Source organism: Rosa chinensis, chromosome 6 (genome assembly GCF_002994745.2).
Source record: "Rosa chinensis cultivar Old Blush chromosome 6, RchiOBHm-V2, whole genome shotgun sequence".
Lineage (NCBI taxonomy): Eukaryota > Viridiplantae > Streptophyta > Magnoliopsida > Rosales > Rosaceae > Rosa > Rosa chinensis.
The window spans coordinates 3176509-3195605 of record NC_037093.1 but is presented as its reverse complement, the minus strand read 5'-3'; the positions used below and the strand labels follow the sequence as shown (position 1 = coordinate 3195605).

Below are 19097 nucleotides of genomic sequence, written 5' to 3'. Positions count from 1 at the left end.
GTGGCCTTAGAGATTGGATAAATAGAAATGCTATGATTGATATGGGTTTCTATGATTCCTGCTTCACTTGGAGCAATAATAGAATCAAAGAAAGATTGGATAGAGGATTTAATGAAGCTTTCATTCAACACTTGCCTAGAAGTAGGTCTGATCATTGTCCTATTATCATGCAATTATCCTCTAACAATTTTGTGAATAGGGAGGCTGCCCCTTTTCGCTTCCAAGCTATGTGGTTCTCACATGAGAGTTATGTTGATTTTGTGTCTAATACTTGGAGTTCTTTGACTGGTGATTTCTCTTCCAAAGTCAAGGCTCTTGCTATAGCTCTCTCTAAGTGGAACAGAGATATGTTTGGCCATCTAATTCAAAAGAAGAAGAGACTCCCAGCCAGAATTGGGGGAATACAAAAGGCAAGAGACAGGTTTGAAAACCCTTTCCTGATTAATCTTGAGGCTGATCTCATCCAAGAATATGAAGTTCTTAGAGATCAAGAAAACATGTTCTCGAGACAAAATTAAATCAAGAGACAAATGGCTTCATGATGGTGATAGAAACACTAGGTTCTTCCATCTTACTAATCTAGTTAGAAGACGAAGAAATAAAATTGAGGGCCTTTTTGACAGCAATGGTAACTGGTTTACTGACTCTAAGTCGATGAAAAAGATTGCCGTTGATTTCTTCACTGATATTTTTTCTCAACATTGCTATGATGATATTAGATTTCTAATTCCTTGGTTATTTCCTCATATTGACCAGTTAAGCTTGGATAGCATTTGCAGGCCTATTACTCTGCTGGAAGTCAAGGACTCTTTCTTTTCAATTGGTGGACTTAAGGCTCCTGGTTATGATGGCTTTCCTGCCATCTTTTATCAGCACCATTGGCAAATATACTATTGTGAGCTTTTTAAAATTGTTAGTGATGCCTTCAAATCTAGCTCAATTCCTCCTGGCCTCAACCACACATTTATCTCTCTTATCCCCAAGATTGATGGACCATAGCATATGGCTAATTTCAGACCTATTAGTCTGTGCACTACCATTTACAAGGTGATCTCTAAAATTATTGTGGCTAGAATCAGACCATTGATGTAGCATTTAATTAGCCCTAATCAGGTTAGCTACATTCCTGGAAGATGTTGTAAAACAATAGTGAAAAATTGGAGAGAGAGAGAGAGAGAGTTTAGACGTAGAGAGTAGAATGTGTGTGTTATTCATCTCACCATGAGGAGCCTTATATAGGACTACATGTTGTACACAAAAGGGTAATACTTAATTACAATTCAATCACTCCTACAATTACAACCTTCAACCACCAATCTATAGGGATAGGCACCTATTATTCAACATCTATTTACATGATTATCCACAAATATTTACAACACTCCCCCTTGGATATTCCATGTCAATAGTGTTGCATAGGTTGTACGCTTCTAAGTTGCCTCGTCAAAAACCTTGCCAAGTAATAGAAAAACCCTGTGGGAAAAAAACAACCTTGGTCGAAGGAGAAAAAGAGCACAACACGCATTAGTGTGGAGTAGTCGTATCACAACTTCAGAGATAGGTGAAGTCTTATATTAGCATCATAAGTAGGTAGTATGTCTATGAGAGGGATGCATTAGAGTTGCTGCACCAAAACCTTGCCCAGTAAACCCAATGGGAGAAACTCGTGGTAGAAGAAAAAAGATGAGCAAATGCGTATATGTCGAATCAAAGCATCTTCAGGATGTACTATAATTAGGGTGACCATGCTAAAGATGTGCCTCGTTAAAACCTTGTCAGGTAACAAAACCCAGTGGGACAAAATAACCCTGGACGAAGGACAAAAAGAGCACACGATGGTCAAGTGGGTATGCTTCAGGATACTCCCCCTGAAAATTACATGTTAGGTAATTCAGATAGTTTACGTAGACCAATATGTTGAACATGCTTCTGGAATGTATACTTTGGTAGTGACTTGGTGAAGAGGTCTGCATGATTGTCTTCAGTTCAAATCTGCTTAACTTCAATCTTCTGATGCTCCTGTTGTTGCTAATTGAAGGAAAACTTCGGTGTAATATGTTTGATGTTGTCTCCTTTGATTAAACTCGTCTTTATCTGCTCTATGTAAGCAGCATTATCCTCGTAGATAATGGTTGGTTCATCAGTGGTGGAATGCAGTCTACATGTGCTTCGAACATGCTTTGTAACAGCTCTTAGCCATGTACATTCACATACTGCTTCGTGAAGAGCTAGTATTTCAACATGATTCGAAGAGGTAGCAACAAGTGTCTATTTCATAGACATCCAGGAAATTGCAATATTCCCAATGGTAAAGACATAACCAGTTTGAGAAAGTGCCTTGTGCAGGTCTGATAGATAGTCTATATCAGCATATCCAACAAGGCGAGCATCATTCAGAGGATCAAGGGGGTTTGATCCATTCCTTGATGCGTAGGGATAGAATAAGCCCATATCCGCCGCACCTCTAAGGTAGCGAAAAATGTCTTTTATGCCATTCTGGTGGCGGCGTGTTGGCGCAGAGTTATATCTAGCTAACAAGTTCACATCGAATATGATGTCCTATCTAGGGCATTGAGCCAAGTACAATAATGCGCCTATTGCACTTAGATATGGGAATTCTGGCACCAATATCTATTTGTTATCATTTGCAGGACGATACGGTTCTCTTTAGACTTCAGACGACCATGGGTGTGCTTGCTTTTATCCTCATTAAAGCGTCTTAACATCTTCTAGATGTAATTTGGTTGATGGACCAAAATTTCATATGCACTTGTCCTCGGGCTTCAAGTCGAGACAATAATTTGTTTTCCCAAGGCCTTTCATCTCAAATTCCGACTTTAGGTGCTTTGCGGTTTACTTGATTTCTTCAGGAATATCAATCAAATTCATGTCTTTGACATAGACTGCACATTTCCAAACCCGGAACTTGTTTCCTTAATAAACACGCAAGGGCATAGTTTATCATTCACATATCTCATCCCGATCAAATATTCACTTAGACAGTTATACCACCTCCATCTAGATTTTTTCAATCTATAAAGTAAACGCCTCAAAACCAATGGAGAGCGTGTTCCGTGGTCTAAAACTATTTGCATCGGGTATCATAAGTCCTTCAGGAACTTTCATGTATATCTCTGTATTGTGATCCCCATAGAGATAAGGTGTGACCACATTTATATGCTGCATATTCAGTTTTTCAGAAACTACCGAACTGATAAGGTAGCGGAACGTTATGATGTCTATTACGGGAGAATACTCCTCCTCGTAATTAATCACAGGGCGTTGAGAAAATTATTGCGCCACTAGACGAGCCTTATGTATCACAATCTCGTTTTTCTCATTACGCTTCCTTACAAATACCCATTTAAATTCTACGGGTTTAACATGGGGATGTGTAGGAACAACAGGTCCAAACACCTTTCTCTTTGTCAAGGAATCTAATTTGACCTGGATTGCTTATTACCTTGTTAGCCAGTCGTCTTTTCATTGATATTGATCAACAAAGCAAGGTTCGAGGTCATCGCATATTATAGATTCGGTGGCCACCACAAAAACTAATATATCATCGATGATAAGCTCAACCCGATTCCAAATCTCACTAAATTTACCAAGTTTCTCTATTCTTGGGAGTGGGTTCAAATATTGGAGCGTCCCCCAACATTGTCTCTTCTAGGACAGACCCATAATCCGGATTTATCTCATGAAGTGGATCGGTTTTAGATTACGATGTTAAGAGGATTCGTTTGTGCCAAATTTACCCTCTTCTGGGGATAAGAATCCTTCGAACCTAATGGTCTACCTAACTTCTGGGCAGGGACATATGACTAGTTAGCTGCCATGGTCGTACCTCGTCCATCTGGGACGACACATCCTACAGGGACGTCTATCCTTGCAGGCACATTTGCAGCAGGTATATATGATCTTGTCACTTTTGCTAGATCAGAGAAAGTGTCTAGCATATTGTATTCTATACTCTATAGATCTAGAATTGTCCGCACTTCACTATTTTAGTGCGGTTTGGGGATCAAGATGAAACATAGTGGGGACATTTCATGTTAGTTCACGCCGTTCATCAGGAACGGTGACGTTCTTATCTCCTCCTAACAGCGGGAAGATTGTCTCATCAAAGTGACAATCCGTAAATCTAGCGGTAAAGAACGTCACAATTGGCACGTGGATTCATAATTGACATACACGCCCATCCTTTGTTGATGACCCAATTCTGTACGTTGTGAAGGCACAATTGGCATGTGGACTGCATACCCAAATGTGCATAAGTGCGAAACATTAGGTTCGTACCAAGTCACTAGCTGTAACGCGGAGTAAGATTAGGTAGCAGTAAGCCTCAACGGGACCAACATATCTGCATGCAAGATTGCATAGCCCCACGCAAAAACTAGAAGCTTGGTGCGCATTACCAAGATTCTATTTGCGAGACCATCTTGGATGTGAACAAAGGGAACTATATGTTCAGCATCAATCCCAAGGGATATGCAATAATCATCGAAAGACTTCGATGTAAACTCTCTGGTATTATCAAGTCTTATAGACTTTATGGGATAATCCTAGTGGTGAACCCTCAATTTCATGATCTGGGTGAGAGTTTAGCAAAAGCAGCGTTTTCTTGCAGACAATAGTGTAACATGTGATCACTTTGTCGAAACATCAACAAAAACCATTAATATTTAACTGGTCCACATGGTGGTTGGATATGTCCACAAATTTCCCTTGCATTCTATGCAGAAAAATGGTGGTGTATGTACTAGTCTTTGCATATGATGGTCTAGTATTAAATATTCTTAACAAGTATGGCATAGCGTGTCATTATATACAAGACCCTTATTCAGAAGGGGATGCACCTGCAATGAATTGAGGATACGATGCATCATACTTTGACATGGGTGTCCCAAACGGTCATGCCATAGCAAGTAGTTGCTTGAATTAGTTAGCTTCTAGCTAACAGATTTCAATTTCTCCAATGTACGCTTCTAGCCACACACTTGGAGGTTATGCAAAGATATTACACTCATTTTTCTCAGTGGTTTCAATGTGATAACCGTTGGTTCGAATATCCTTAATACTCAATAACGCTCTTCTGGAACGTGGAGAATATAAAGCCTCATTAATGGTTGGTTCAGTACCATTGGACAACATACAGTGGGTTTTGCCATAACCCTCTATCAGGTTGGATTGGCCTGATACGGTTGTCACAGAGGTATGAATAGACAATAAGTTTGAAAAATATCTCCGATCTGGGAGTATGGTATGCGTAATAGCACTTTCAACCAGCCAACAAACTTCCCCACAAAATATGACTATTCATTTATTTAATTCAATGGATCACATGTATAAATGAGTTTATTGAATTAAATATATCCAAACATAACCACATTTCTATAATCCAAAATAATTGAAAACATAAATCACCAAAATCCGAAGATGTTTCATTCATTAAGATGAAATAGATATGTCACAAGGGGCCAATTATACCCATGTCTTCGAGTTCTAATCCTCGGTATGTTCAGTAACTGCCTGAAAATCTATGATCTCTAGTGTCAATAGAAAATGACCCTTTAATAAAGTTGGTATTTCGAGTTCCGCGACTGGCGTAATACTCATCTATTGCTTCGGCTATCGCACAACAAGTGCGGGACCAGCAATCAATTCCTCTACATCAATAACAAAGATCATATTGATTCTGGTGGCAGCGGGCTGGACAAGTGTTCCTTTCAACTCAAGCTTGCTGAGTTATGGCATCATAGTTCTTACCAGGTGGGCCTTGGCCACGTGGAGCCTGATTACATGGCCTCTTGGGCTTTGGCCAAGTGGCAAACAGTCATATGGACTAATTTGTTCTACCAATCATGTCTTGCTTCAAGCAAGAAAGTGGTCATTTGATGGTGAAAGTGCTCTTCTAGAGCGACCCAAAGAGTCTGTGTATGCTCTTCATCGGATACTCAACTTGGAGTGCTTTCTCCATATGTTTCCTTTTTGAAAATTATGTCACACATATTAAAAGCCTCAATGATGACATTGTTAGCATTGATTGTTGATCTCATCTTCTTTGCAGTCAGATGAATTTTCACATCTTGAGTTCACTTTAGATAGTTTCTTCTGGAGACCTCCAAAGCAACAAAGTCAAACATGTTGAGATTTGCCATTTCTTACAGGAAAGGAACAAATAATATTAGTGATTTTGGTAATATCATCCATAAGCAAGTAATGAGAACTTCAGATTCTGTAACATGGTATGAAAAATCAGATTAGACATGTAAAATCTACTAGTTTTATCATGTGTGGTGAATTTATGAAAGAAACTTCAAGTTTCTTAAATGGCATTATCGAAACTACAAGTTCGATTTAGGTATGAACAACTGGTTCATTTAAAACTTCTAGTTCATTAGGTACCTGCATTTTCTACACATATATTCTAGTGCGAAAATTTAGACAAGTAACATAAAAATATTGAATAAACTAAATTGTAATAATATCTCACAAATTGGATAAATGGAAATCATAAATCAATTGAGATATTAATTGCATACTAGTAATATAACAGATTAATTATCACACAATTATGTAAATAAATGCTTCTGGCAATTAATTACACATATTAGATATGGTGAATCTATTTACAATATGAAATCATTTTTCCTTTTATTTTGATTCTGCTGGACCAAAGAAGGAGTGGGCTTGATAGTGAAGCCTATCGGGCTTAGTCTGCGGGCTCGTGACGTAGGCTTTCATGCGCTAGTCAAAGAGTATGTGAGGCCTGCTGGGCTGCTAGGCCCTGTGCAGGGAGAGTGGGCCTGCTGGTCTGGCAAACTGGTCTGTCAAAGAATGAAAAGTTATTACTCAACCCTTTTGGTAGCTCCAATTGAATACGACCAGGTAAGGAAAGATGAGGTTTAGGTGGAGTCAGGCTCACTTAAGTACACGACCTCATCTGAACCTTGCCTAGACATTGCATCCAACTGGATTAGCCTAGTTGGAGAAGATTCATAACCATTGTCATGGCAACACGTGGCGAGTTTCTGTGCTAGCCTTGCACCTTGGGCCTGAGCTTCTGGCTTGGATTTGTTGTTGTGACTTTTGGCTTGATTTTAGCTTCTAACTCAGCCATATTTAATATTCTCAATTATAACATAACCAAATTCAATATATGTTATTAAATCGTAACGTAAATAAATTAATGCAGCGGTTATGTACCTAAGGAAATAGGTTCAAATCCCATTAATGCTTCTGCCATTTCATATAAATAAATTGGGCAAATGCTTCTGGCATAATGTTTATGCAATAATTTAGCCCATAATGCTTCTAGCATAAAGAATTATAATGACAAATTCAAATTTGTGTAAGCAAAAATTAAGCCCATAACTCACGCAATACACAATATTCAGATGTAGTAATAAAAGATACATTGTGAAATTATTATGGCAATTGTTTTGGATAAATGTCAATCAAAACCAAAACATGAATTGAATCAATTGATCAATCACCAATTAAATGGAGTTGAATCTGCTTCTGGCAGTATTAATATTAAATGGTGGTGATAATTACCAATTGGCCATAATGGCACAGTGGACAACATGCTGGGCTGCTACACATTGTGGCTGGGTTCGAATCCCATAAATAGCAGATTTTATTTTTGCATGATTGATTGATGCTCTCTAGTTGTGAATTGGTGCTACTGGACCAAGTGCTAGAAATAGCTATAGCCAAAGAATCCTAATTTTTTTCTTTTCCAATCAAACAATCCAAAACATGAACAGATATATATATTCCAAATAAAACAATCAGAATTTAGGGTTCATGCATCATGGAGGATTTTTCATGTTCAATCAATAGGCTCAATAAGTATGAATATAAAATTAGATTTTGGAAAACATTACTTGATGAAGAGCGGATGAATCTTCAGTTTATATGTGCAGAACTGAGAAGGTTGTCTTCTCAGCCAATCTAAGAGCTTGAACGATGATCCGCCTCTTTTCTTGATTGAATGACTAACCACCTCTTCTCCACAACTCGCAATCTAAATTCTAGAACTTTTCGTGCTGATAACGTGTTGTAAAACAATAGTGAAAATTTTGAGAGAGAGAGAGAGAGAGAGATAGAGAGAGAGAGAGAGAGTTTAGACGTAGAGAGTAGAATGTGTGTGTTATTCATCTCACCATGAGGAGCCTTATATAGGACTACATGGTGTACACAAAAGGGTAATACTTAATTACAATTCAATCACTCCTACAATTACAACCTTCAATCACCAATCTATAGGAATAGGCACCTATTACTCAACATCTATTTACATGATTATCCACAAATATTTACAATAGAAGACATATTTCTGATAATGTCATGATTGCTCAAGAGATGCTTTTTAAGTTTAAAAAGTCTTGTGGAAAGCTGGGTTTCTTTGCTTGGAAAGTTGATTTATCTAAAGCCTATGACATGCTTAGTTGGAATTTTATTGAAATGGTGCTTTATGAAGCTCAATTTCCTCATTCTTTGGTTAAATTGATTATGCAATGCATTACCTCTATAGCTTTCAGATTTGTTTTAATGGTGAGTTGACTATTTCTTTCAATGCTCATCAAGGCATTAGACAAGGTGATCCCTTGTCTCCCTACATCTTTGTTTTATGCTTGGAAAAACTATCTCACCTTATTAATTCTAATGTTGATAATGGAAAGGTGTTAGAGCTTCTCAAGCTGGGCCTAAAATCTCCCATCTTTTTTTTGCTGATGACTTGACGCTCTTTGCTGAGGCCTCCCCCCATCAAGCTTCTGTGCTTAAAAAGTGTCTTGATATCTTCTGCTCCTTATCTGGTCAAACTGTTAGTTATGAGAAATCTCTCATCTACTGCTCTCCCAATACTTGTAAGATGACTACTTCTAGAATCAGCAACATTTGTGGCTCCCCTCTTATTAATGATCTTGGTAAGTACGTAGGCGTCTAATCCAGTCTCGTGTGAATAAGCACACTTATGCTGGGATTTTTGACAAAGTTCAAAATAGGCTATCCAGTTGGAACAGTAAGGTCCTCAGTATGGCAGGAAGACTCACCCTTGTCCAATCTGTCACTTCCTCCATCCATGTGTATGCTATGCAAACTGCCAAGTTGCCTTTAAGTCTTTGTGACAAGATTGATAAATTAAACAGGGACTTCATTTGGGGAGATACTGCGGACAAGAAAAAAGTGCACCAGTGAGTTGGGACACTATTTGCCAACCTAAACAACTTGGTGGGTTGGGAATCAAGAAAACCTCTTACATGAACCAAGCTATGCTTGCCAAGGTTAGCTGGAGATTATTCCAACATGATGCTGGTTTATGGGCTAATATGCTTTCCAAAAAGTATCTTCAGAATAGTCTGTTAGATGAGACTTATAAACACACCCCACCCCCCCCCCCCGATTGCTCGAGTACTTGGAGGAGCATTGTTTTTGGGGCTTCTGCTCTCATCAACTTCGCTCTTCCTAATGCAATTATTAATGTCAATGCTCATGTTTGTGATTTTTGGACCGATACTGGGTGGGATTTGAATCTCCTGTCTACTGTAATTCCTAGTGATATCATTAATCATGTCATCAGTGTCCCTACTGGTTAATTTGGGGCCCTACCTCTAATGGATACTTCACTGTTAAATCTGCATACAATTCCATTTTCGATTACTCTAGTCCCCAGTACCCTCTTTGGAAAGTTAACTGGAAGCTTGATACCCCTCCCAACCTTTCTTTGGATTGTTCTGCATAAGAAAATTCTCATCAATGTCCAGCGTGCTACTCGTGGTTTTACTACTGTTTCTACATGCCCTTTGTGCAATGTTGCTGATGAAACTCTACTCCACCTATTTAGAGATTGCCCCAGATCCATGGCCATTTGGAAATGCTTCATTAAATCTGGTACAATTCTTAATTCTTTCTCCCTGGATTGGAACAGTTGGATTCTTGCTCAACTGCATTGTCATACCATTATCAAGAACAATATAAAATGGTGCAACATTTTTGTTTTTATCTGTTGGTTCATCTAGTAGTGGAGGAATAAGCAAGTCTTTGATATTTCATTTACTATGCCTACTTGTCCTGCTAAACTTATATGGGATTATGCTGTGGAGTGGAAAAATGCCATTTACAAGACTAGTGTTTCCAATATGTACAGTCTTATCATACTTTCCTGGAAGAAACCTCCTGAAAATTTTTACAAACTAAATGTTGACGGCACTCGAAATTCTGCATCTAGTAAAATTGGGGCTGGTGGAGTCATCAGAGACCACACTAGGAATTGGGTGATTGGCTTCCAAATTTACTTAGGATTGGTGAGATTCTGGAGGCTGAAGCCTAGGGTCTCTTTTACGGTTTGAAGTTAGCATCAAGTTTGCACATCCATATGTTGGAAATTGAATCTGACTCTGTTGTTCTTGTCCAGTTAGTACAGCAGCAAAATCTTCCTAATCATCCTCTTGGATCTCTGCTCGCGGGATGCAGCAACTTTATGGCCACCATGCAGAATGTCCATCTCATGCACATCTTTCGTGAATGTAATATGACCGCGGATGCTTTGGCTAGATGCAGCATTGATCATGAGCCTGGCCTCATCACATTTATGGATCCTCCTGTCCATGCTACTGAAGCCTTCCTTGATGATCTTGCTACAGTAACTAGAACTAGGAGAACTGTCTCTTCTTGGCTTTTTCTTTGCTTTTGCTTGGGCCTTTTAGGTTTAGGGTCTCTTCTTGGCTTTTTCTTTGCTTTTGCTTGCCTGTAACCAAAACAAAAAAATTGAAAAAAGTACAAAACAAAAGCCCAAAACGAAAAGTTCGTACATCTCGACAAAATACTACATTACATCAAAACAGAACTTCTCGCAGACTGGTAAGGAAGATGGAAAGCAATATACACATTATGTCCAGCCAAAAGAAGTCAAACACATGCACAGACAGGGCCATGTCTCAGGTAACTTCTTTAAACTTCTAGCAGTTAATTCCATTTTAAACCCGACTTTAAAACCAACATCCAACCATTTCCCCCCTTCTTGATGAATTCAAGTTTCATACGTGAAAGTGGAAAGAGGAAAGTAAGCTGATCAAGTCCATATGAATTTGCACCTGCTGGATTACGAGGAAAGTTCAAGCAACCTTTATACATATGTACTGCCTTGACCCTCGCTATCTATATCAAATGGAATACCTTGAACCTGCAGAGAACATGAAAAAAAGATTTATACCAACCTGGCATGTGAAAGTCCTTATTGCCAGAACGGATCACTAAAACATAATCTAGAGTTATGAAAAAGTCAGAAAAAAAATTGTGAGGAAATATATATGAACAGGGGGTGTCCTTTAGAATTTCTCATAGCAATATCTTCATCATATACATTGAAAATCAACTTTGTACTCGGAGCAACAATGCATGAGAGTGAATGAAGAAAGCCAGTAAAGAACAATACATGACATTGAGCATCAATTCTTTCTATTCTCTGTGACCCTGTTACTTTAGATGGACCAAAGATAGACATTTTATGCAGGAAAATCCAGTGCCATCACACCAGGTAGTTGGTGCAATAAATGCATTCTTATGGACTCTATAATTAATGGCTAATTAAGATCGCACAACTCTGTACCACATGTAAATTGCAAAAAATGTGTCCAATGGTGCAAGGATGGACTTCCAAAGAAAATTTAACATCCATTCATTTTGTTGGTTTACTATATAAACACACATGATGATCATTTTCAAGGGAAGCCACATAATTTCATACAATCCACTGAAAATGCAATGCAAGGTTACTTAATAGTTCTCTGTAACAGCACACCATTCTACATGAATACATGGTATGAAAGTATAATCTTAACGGTGCAAGCAGACAAGCGTACTGATAGCTAATAGTCTATAATCACCATGAGAAGCTTTATATGCTTTTCCTGCCAAACTAACTACAGAGAGGCAATTTAATTTATTGTAAAACTACTTTAATGCAAGTAAGATTATAGTGTCATTTGGAAATAAGTTGGCGAGTCCTCTAATAAATAGGAAAAGTATCAAAACTAGAGTGATCGAAACTCACCAAACTGTAAAAAGACGAAGGCAAGAGAGCTTCAGAATGTAATTGCAGCAGAAATTCAAATGACAGAAGAGGATGCATTGGCCATTCATGATCTGCAACTCATTTCCAACCAAGGGATCAGAAAGTCCTTTAATTGTGGTCCTTCAGAGTGACCAGTGGTGGATCCCCTCTATTTCTGCGAGTCCTACAATTCTTTGAGGGTGCAAGTTCTGCTACCAGTGCCACTGGTTTCCCCTTCAACTGGAATGTCAAAATCAACCAATTTATCGTCATATGGAGACAACCTACTGCTTGATTGAGTGGTTGTTTGGTTCAACTCTTGCACATCTTGCTCACATATCAGACGGACTCCACACTCCTTCACCTTCAGACCTGGCCCTCTAGTTTCAAATAAGAAATCAAGCCGACTGCAACTGTTACGCCACCACTCTGTGCCAAAGTATTTATCACGAGATACATAGAATAGCCACAGGTGATCTGAGTCCAACTAGCAAAACTCTTCACTAAAGCGAAATGCAGGCTGTCTGCCATATACATCTAATTCTCTTCCATTGAGCTCCAGGCAACATACAAGATGGTGAGTAGTGTTAAAATTCTTGAATTGATGAATATCAAGCTCATCAACCTGATGGTGCTCATGGAGTACAAAAACAACACACACAGCAAATCCCATAAACCTACTGCTATCCCAATCTGGAGGCAGCTTCACACTTAATGAACGCCCACCACTTCGATGGCTGAACCACTCAGGAATATTACTTCCAGGAATTACAATTTGAAAAGTTTCCCTCTTATCAGAGATTCCCTGTGCAAGAAGAGATAGGATGTTAGTTGATTAATGTCTATAAGTATATGAGCAGAAAAGCACACGCTTAGAGAGGAAGTACCTGATACATGAATGTCTTCAGCATTTCAAATGCTATGTTATTGCATCCCTGATTGCCATTTAGATTGACGCAATTGATGAAATTGAAATATGATTTGTTCAATCTGTTCAAATTTGATGCATCAAACAAGTATTTCAGTGAAGTACAACCATCTGCCCTTAAATCTAGGCTACTATTTGATGGAAGGTCTGACAACTCTTGAAGTCTCTTGCAATTTTCCAAGTTCAAGTTCTCAAGCTTAGAAAGCGATCCAATGCCTGAACGAAGACGAACAAAATTATTTCCACTTAGATTCAAGGTCACCATAGAGGGAAAGTAACCAAATTCGTTGGCAAATGCTCCTTCGCCAAGATTGCAATTACGCAGGTTCAGATATGTTAAATTACAGAGACCCCATATAGGCAAGCGGAAACTCATTGGCTCTGTATTCACTTCGCATCCATGAAAGAATGAACCTCTCACATGCTTTATGAGATCATAGGTAGATGACATTTCTATTGCAGACCCACTATTCACATCATTTTCCTCATAACATTCCCTCTCCCTCTCGCTTTCCTGATGTTTGCCAAGTTTCATGCATCCAGAAAGATTAAGATTTTTAACAAACTTCAAATTATTGATGGTGCTTGGAAGACGGACAAGATTTGTGCAGTTACTTAGATTCAATGACACAAGGCCACTCAGGCGTCCAATTGAAACAGGCAGTTCCTCAATGGCAGTCTCATCGAGATCAAGCACAGACAGACGCTCCATATTTCCATCAAACTCGGGAATCTTTTTAATTTTTGAGCAGTTAGACAGAATTAATGTTTGAAGAGATTCCATTTCAATTCTACCTGGCAGATTCTCAAGACTTTTGTAGTCTTTAAGATTCAGGACAATAAGCTTTTTGAGAAATCCGAGGGATTGATGGATTCTTACCAAACTCTTACATCCTTCAAGATCTAAACTCTCAAGATTCTGAATGCCCGCGAGGTCTGGGGTCTCCACAATGTTTTGAGAATGGCAGAGTTTGATGAACTTCAACTTGTCAAAATTCTGCACATACATTTATAAAATCAAAAGGGTGAGCCACCAAAACAAACAATTTTCTTTATACAAATAAACAAATAGTAGACTATTGACTAACAGCCATACCTTTTCTCCCTCCCAAAGATGTTCAATATTGCTGTGACACAAGTTAAGTTCAATAAGTTCATCTGATTCGAACTTTTGTGGGAGAGATCTTAACGGACACCCAGGCCATTCCAGGAGTCTCAAGGAATTAGAAAGACAAGTGAGGCCTTTGGGAAGGTCCACATTACGAATATGGAGAAGATTAAGTTCAGACAAATTTGAGAAGGCTTCTGGATTCCAATGAGCCACTTCTAATTTAGGCAACTCCATTACCATCCCTTGGATTGCTTCTGTTCCCTAAATAAAAAAATAAAAACAAGAATAAAATGTGAGGTCTACAATGCAAAAATACTGCTGGACCAAAACAGATTATGGAACAAACCACACATGCGTATAGTAATCTACTTCTCTTTTTTCTTTTTTCTTTTTTCTTTTTTTCTACATAATCAAGCTATTACCTTATTTTTCTTCAACACATGGTGGATGTCTTCATGAGACCACAATCTACTACGTTTGCCTGACTCTTTAGGAGACTGTCGACGAACTATTTCCCAGCCCATTTCTTGTAGCAAATCATGCATTGACAGTTCATTGCTAGAAATAGTAATGAGAGATTTATCAGCAAGAACTCTTAATCCAATGACAGGGTTCAGCTCACAATAGTTTAGTATTTGTGTCACTCGATCCCTATCTTTCCCCTTGTAAAAACAAGCAAATGTAGGAATATTTCTTTCTCTATGTCCTCTAGTCCATCAAAACTAATCTGAAGCACATCCATAATTCCTCTATTTGGTGTATTTTTTAGCCTATCAATTGCACTTGCCCATTCATTGTGCTTTCTACCACATAAAAAAGAACCTAAAACCACAAGAGCTAGCGGCAGCCCCTGAGCATACCCTAAAATACGGTCGCACAGGTCCAAATAATCTTCTGGTGGGAGGCTTTTCTTGAAAGCCTTTAAACTCAAGAGTTGAAGAGCTTCACCAGAATTTAACCCGGTAGCCTTGTATAGAGCATCAACATCATGTGCCTCTAACAAGTGAATATTTGTGGTGGTTATGATAATTCTGCTCCCTGGACCAAACCAGTCATGACTTCCAGCCAATTTTTCTAATTGTTCCAACCGATCCACATCATCAATAACAACAAGCACCTTTATTTTACATAAACTTCTTTGAATCACATCAACTCCTGTATATTCATCCTCTATGTATTCAATTTTGTCCGTCAAAATGCTGGAAAGAAGGTTCTTTTGTAAAGAAACTAGGCCATCCCTTTTAAACCTTTCTCTAACATTGAAAAGAAAGCATCTATTCTCAAAATCCTGACCAAAGTCATCATAAAAAGCTCGAGCAAGCGCTGTCTTACCAACTCCTCGCATCCCATGTATCCCTATAATTCGTACCTTATCCGACTCTTGATGTATGTAATGATGTAATAAATCATCAACACGGACATCCATTCCTACGAAGCCCTTGTCAACACTTGAAGATTTATACACCACCTTCCTCCCAATATCCCCAACAATTGCCTCAACAAGTTCTCTCTCAGTTCTGAGAAGAAGAAAAGTTTAGAGAAATTACCGAGTTAGCAACTTAGCATGCAACATGTCAGCCAAAAAAATTTTGCAATGTAAAGGTAGTGATTTTGGCACTCAAGTGGTAAAATAAACAGCACAGTTGAGTGCCAAAATAATTACCCAGTAAGCAAATGCAAAATGCTAATTTTACACGGATGGTTACTACTCTCCATTTCTATTCTTCCATCCTGATCCCTCACGGCCTCAGAAAAAATCAACATGCCAAAACTTGGATTCAGAAATTAAATCACAACGAAAAGTTCATTTTAGATAATATAACTTATCAAAAGGATGAGATAAGGAAGGAATTCCAATTGAAGGATGAAAACAAAAAATATAAAGCGGTATGAAGGAAGAGATTACCTAAAATTCTTTGAATCCCACCCAGAAAGATTGGCTACCTCTGTCAACGCAGCTCTCCACGCCTTGAATTTGTCCTCATTCTTGCCATAAAATTCTTCATGTTCCCTTACTTCTACTCGGGGTCGGGTTTTCCCTTTAAGCTCAAAACTTCCCCTTTGGTGCCGCACATCAGAAGACTCCACTTTGTAGAAGACGGGCATGACTCGAAGCCACTTCTCTTTCATGCATTGAATAATCGTGACGAGTTCATCCAAGCACCATGGCGAAGAAGCATAGTTGGGTGAAAGAATGACAATGGCAAATCTTGACTCCTCAATTGCTGAAACAAGAGACGGGCTAATGGAATCTCCTACACGAAGATTGGGGTCATCCATAAAGGTTTTAATTCCTCTCCATTGTAGTCTATCATACAGCTCGGAGGTAATCCCCTTGCACGTATCTGGCCCTCTGAAACTTAGAAACACATCGTACGTCCATCGCGTATCCGGCCTTCCGGACCGGATCCTCCGGGACTCCCAGGCCGCCTCGGGTATAGCGAAGTCGTCTGGGCCGGAGAAGCCCAGCTCGGCGCAAATCCGTTCGAACTCGCCGTTATTTCCTTCGACCCGGAAGCTGATCACGTCCGACAGGTCGAGCGAGCGCGTGTGGAGCTGCGGCGCGTGGGTGGAAGAGTGTTTGGGACACATATCCCCTTGCGCGTATCCCCTTGCTGCACCTACATTTATCATATTTTAATATATATCATTTTCCCTACGAATCTGAAAACTGAGGTAAATGTTTAATTAAGGATTAATTTCAGTTTACTTACCTGAACTTTCACTCATTCTTCATGTTAGTCCCTGAACTTCTAATTTTATCAAGATTACCCCTGAACTCCCAATTTTCATCAGCCGTGTCCAATTTTCAAAGCTCCGTCCAATTTGGACGTTAAGTGATGACGTGGCAAGAGATGGAATTGTTAAATTTCTATACTACCCCTTGTCAAACCTAAATGAGAAGAAAACAGAAAAATAAATAAATAAATAAATAAATTCTTCAATTTTTTTTGTTTCACCAACCGTGTCCAAGCCGCACATACTCATCTGCATATACAATTGCACAACCTTCAATTTGGAGTCCACTCCCTCATGGTCCGCTGCCTCATGTAGACTCAATCCAAACAACCATACTTTCATAACACAAATTCTCGATGGCCACATCCTGGAATTCCACCCAATTCTTATTGTTACCACAAATTCTCCATTTAAACAACAGTAGAGATAATTGCTCGAAAATTGGCAACAGAACTTCAAAATCACCACATTTCATCAGAGCATAGTGCTCGAACACACAGAAAAAAAAAAAAATTCTGCAACTCTAGTATCTAAGAGCCAAAATCATGTTCTGTGATCCATAAGTCATCGAAAATTAACCAAGCAAAGTCGGATAATCACCATGAACAGTGAAACTCGAAAGAACAGAATATTCCAAAATTGCAATTCCTTGAATCTTAAACAAAACTGTAAATTGATTATACCATCTTGTAGAGCTCGACAAGGGGATGAAGTTTGATACCGGGTTCGAAGCCTAGCGTCATCGGAAAACATGGCAAATCGCCGGGAAACTTAGAAAAGTTATCTTCTTCGATTCTCCCTCAAAACTTGTTATCTGGACAACGAACGCCACGGATAAGTCGTCAAGGACGAGAGAAAGCTTCGACACCGGTAAGCCGCCACGATTTGACCGGAATCGGAAAACCCATCGCCGAGCCCAGAAATGTTTTGGGCTTCAATTCTCTCTCACCGGAAATTGTATGAAGAAATAGAGAACACAGAGAGGACGGCGACGTCAAGACAAAGCTAACGCCACCAGTCCGCCGCCGATTCGTGGCCGAAGGAAGGAGAAATGGCCCGGTCTCCATCACGGGTATCTGGGTTAGTGGAGACTCAGTCTGGGCTTCGACCTGATGTGGGTAGCCACGCCATTTTGGGTTTGGAGTTTTTCGGTGAGGAAGTGGAGAATTTTTGGAATGGAGAGGTTATATTTAGGTCAGAGTGAGAGAGAAGACGTCAGAGTGAGAGAGAAGTTTGATGGAAGAAGAAGATATATTTTTTTGTTATGATTTTTTTGTCTTAAAATGACTATTTTAGCCCTTATAGTGGGCCCAACGTCAGATTGAACGTTCAAATTGGACGGAGCTTTGAAAATTGAACACGGGTGATTAAAATTGAGAGTTCAGGGGTAATCTTGATGAAATTAGAAGTTTAGGGACTAACATGAAGAATGAGTGAAAGTTCAAGTAAGTAAACTAAAATTAATCCTTTAATTAATAACTAACTTAAAACTAGCAATTTTTACATAAATTTCTATTTACCAACAGTTCAAAATTTTTACAACAATTTTTCACATTTTCAATTATATAAATAGTTCAAAATCTCATTCATTTCTTGTACCGAATGAAACGACAAGTTTCTTTCTTTATTTCTTTCTCCTTCTACTTTTTTCTTCACTCCAAAAGACTCTTAAGCTTCTATTTGAGTATTTGATGAACCAAAATTTAGCAAGTAATTACTTAATTTTTTTTTTTTATCAAAGAAAAACTTCATTGAAAATGAATTGAGTACAAAAGGAGTACATAAGACATGGCAGGAGCATTATTTCTTCGACTTATTGTACCATGTACACTTATCTGCAACTGAACATGAATTAGCTACTTTTTGTTATGTTGCTTGGTGGATTTGGTGAAACATAAACCTTCACAGACATGGGGAGAAAAGTATGGAACATGGTGAGTTATTCCAGGTAGCAGTTGAGTGGCAAATTGAATATGAAAGGAACTGCTTCAAGGTTAAGGACATAACAAAGATTGCTTCTCCAATTTGAGTCAGTTGGAAACCCCTCATGAAGGAAGCCTAGAGATGAACTTCGACGAAGCTTGTGATGTAAAGAATGGTTTGTGTAGGCTGGGAATTAATTTCCGAGATCGCCAAGGAGATATGAAGGGAGCAAAGGCAGGCCCTCAAGTTAGAAACCTCCCTTCTCGTTCGGTGGAAGCCTTGGCCTTGTTGCATGGTCTTCGGTTTGCCCTACATGTGGGATTTCTCAACATTGA

At 38.9% G+C, this 19097-nt stretch overlaps 1 protein-coding gene across 1 annotated transcript; it reads right to left on the bottom strand.

The window, feature by feature from the left end:
• Positions 1 to 10063: 10063 nt before the first annotated feature.
• On the bottom strand, positions 10064 to 16734 carry LOC112170582 (disease resistance protein RPV1). The gene is made up of 7 exons (XM_024307027.2): positions 16007 to 16734; positions 14888 to 15617; positions 14523 to 14762; positions 14086 to 14361; positions 12949 to 13986; positions 12062 to 12866; positions 10064 to 11191 (listed from the first exon to the last, which is right to left on the bottom strand). The coding sequence occupies exons 1-6, from the start codon at positions 16732 to 16734 to the stop codon at positions 12549 to 12551; spliced, it is 3330 nt and encodes a 1109-aa protein (XP_024162795.2). The 3' UTR covers positions 10064 to 11191; positions 12062 to 12548.
• Between the last annotated feature and the right edge of the window lie 2363 nt (positions 16735 to 19097).

Coding starts and splice junctions, on each gene's coding strand:
- LOC112170582 (XM_024307027.2), bottom strand. CDS start 16,734: ATGATAAATGTAGGTGCAGCAAGGGGATACGCGCAAGGGGATATGTGT. Junction 13,987..14,085: donor ATCTTTGGGAGGGAGAAAAG/GTATGGCTGTTA, acceptor ATGTATGTGCAG/AATTTTGACAAGTTGAAGTT. Junction 12,867..12,948: donor TGAAGACATTCATGTATCAG/GTACTTCCTCTC, acceptor CTTCTTGCACAG/GGAATCTCTGATAAGAGGGA.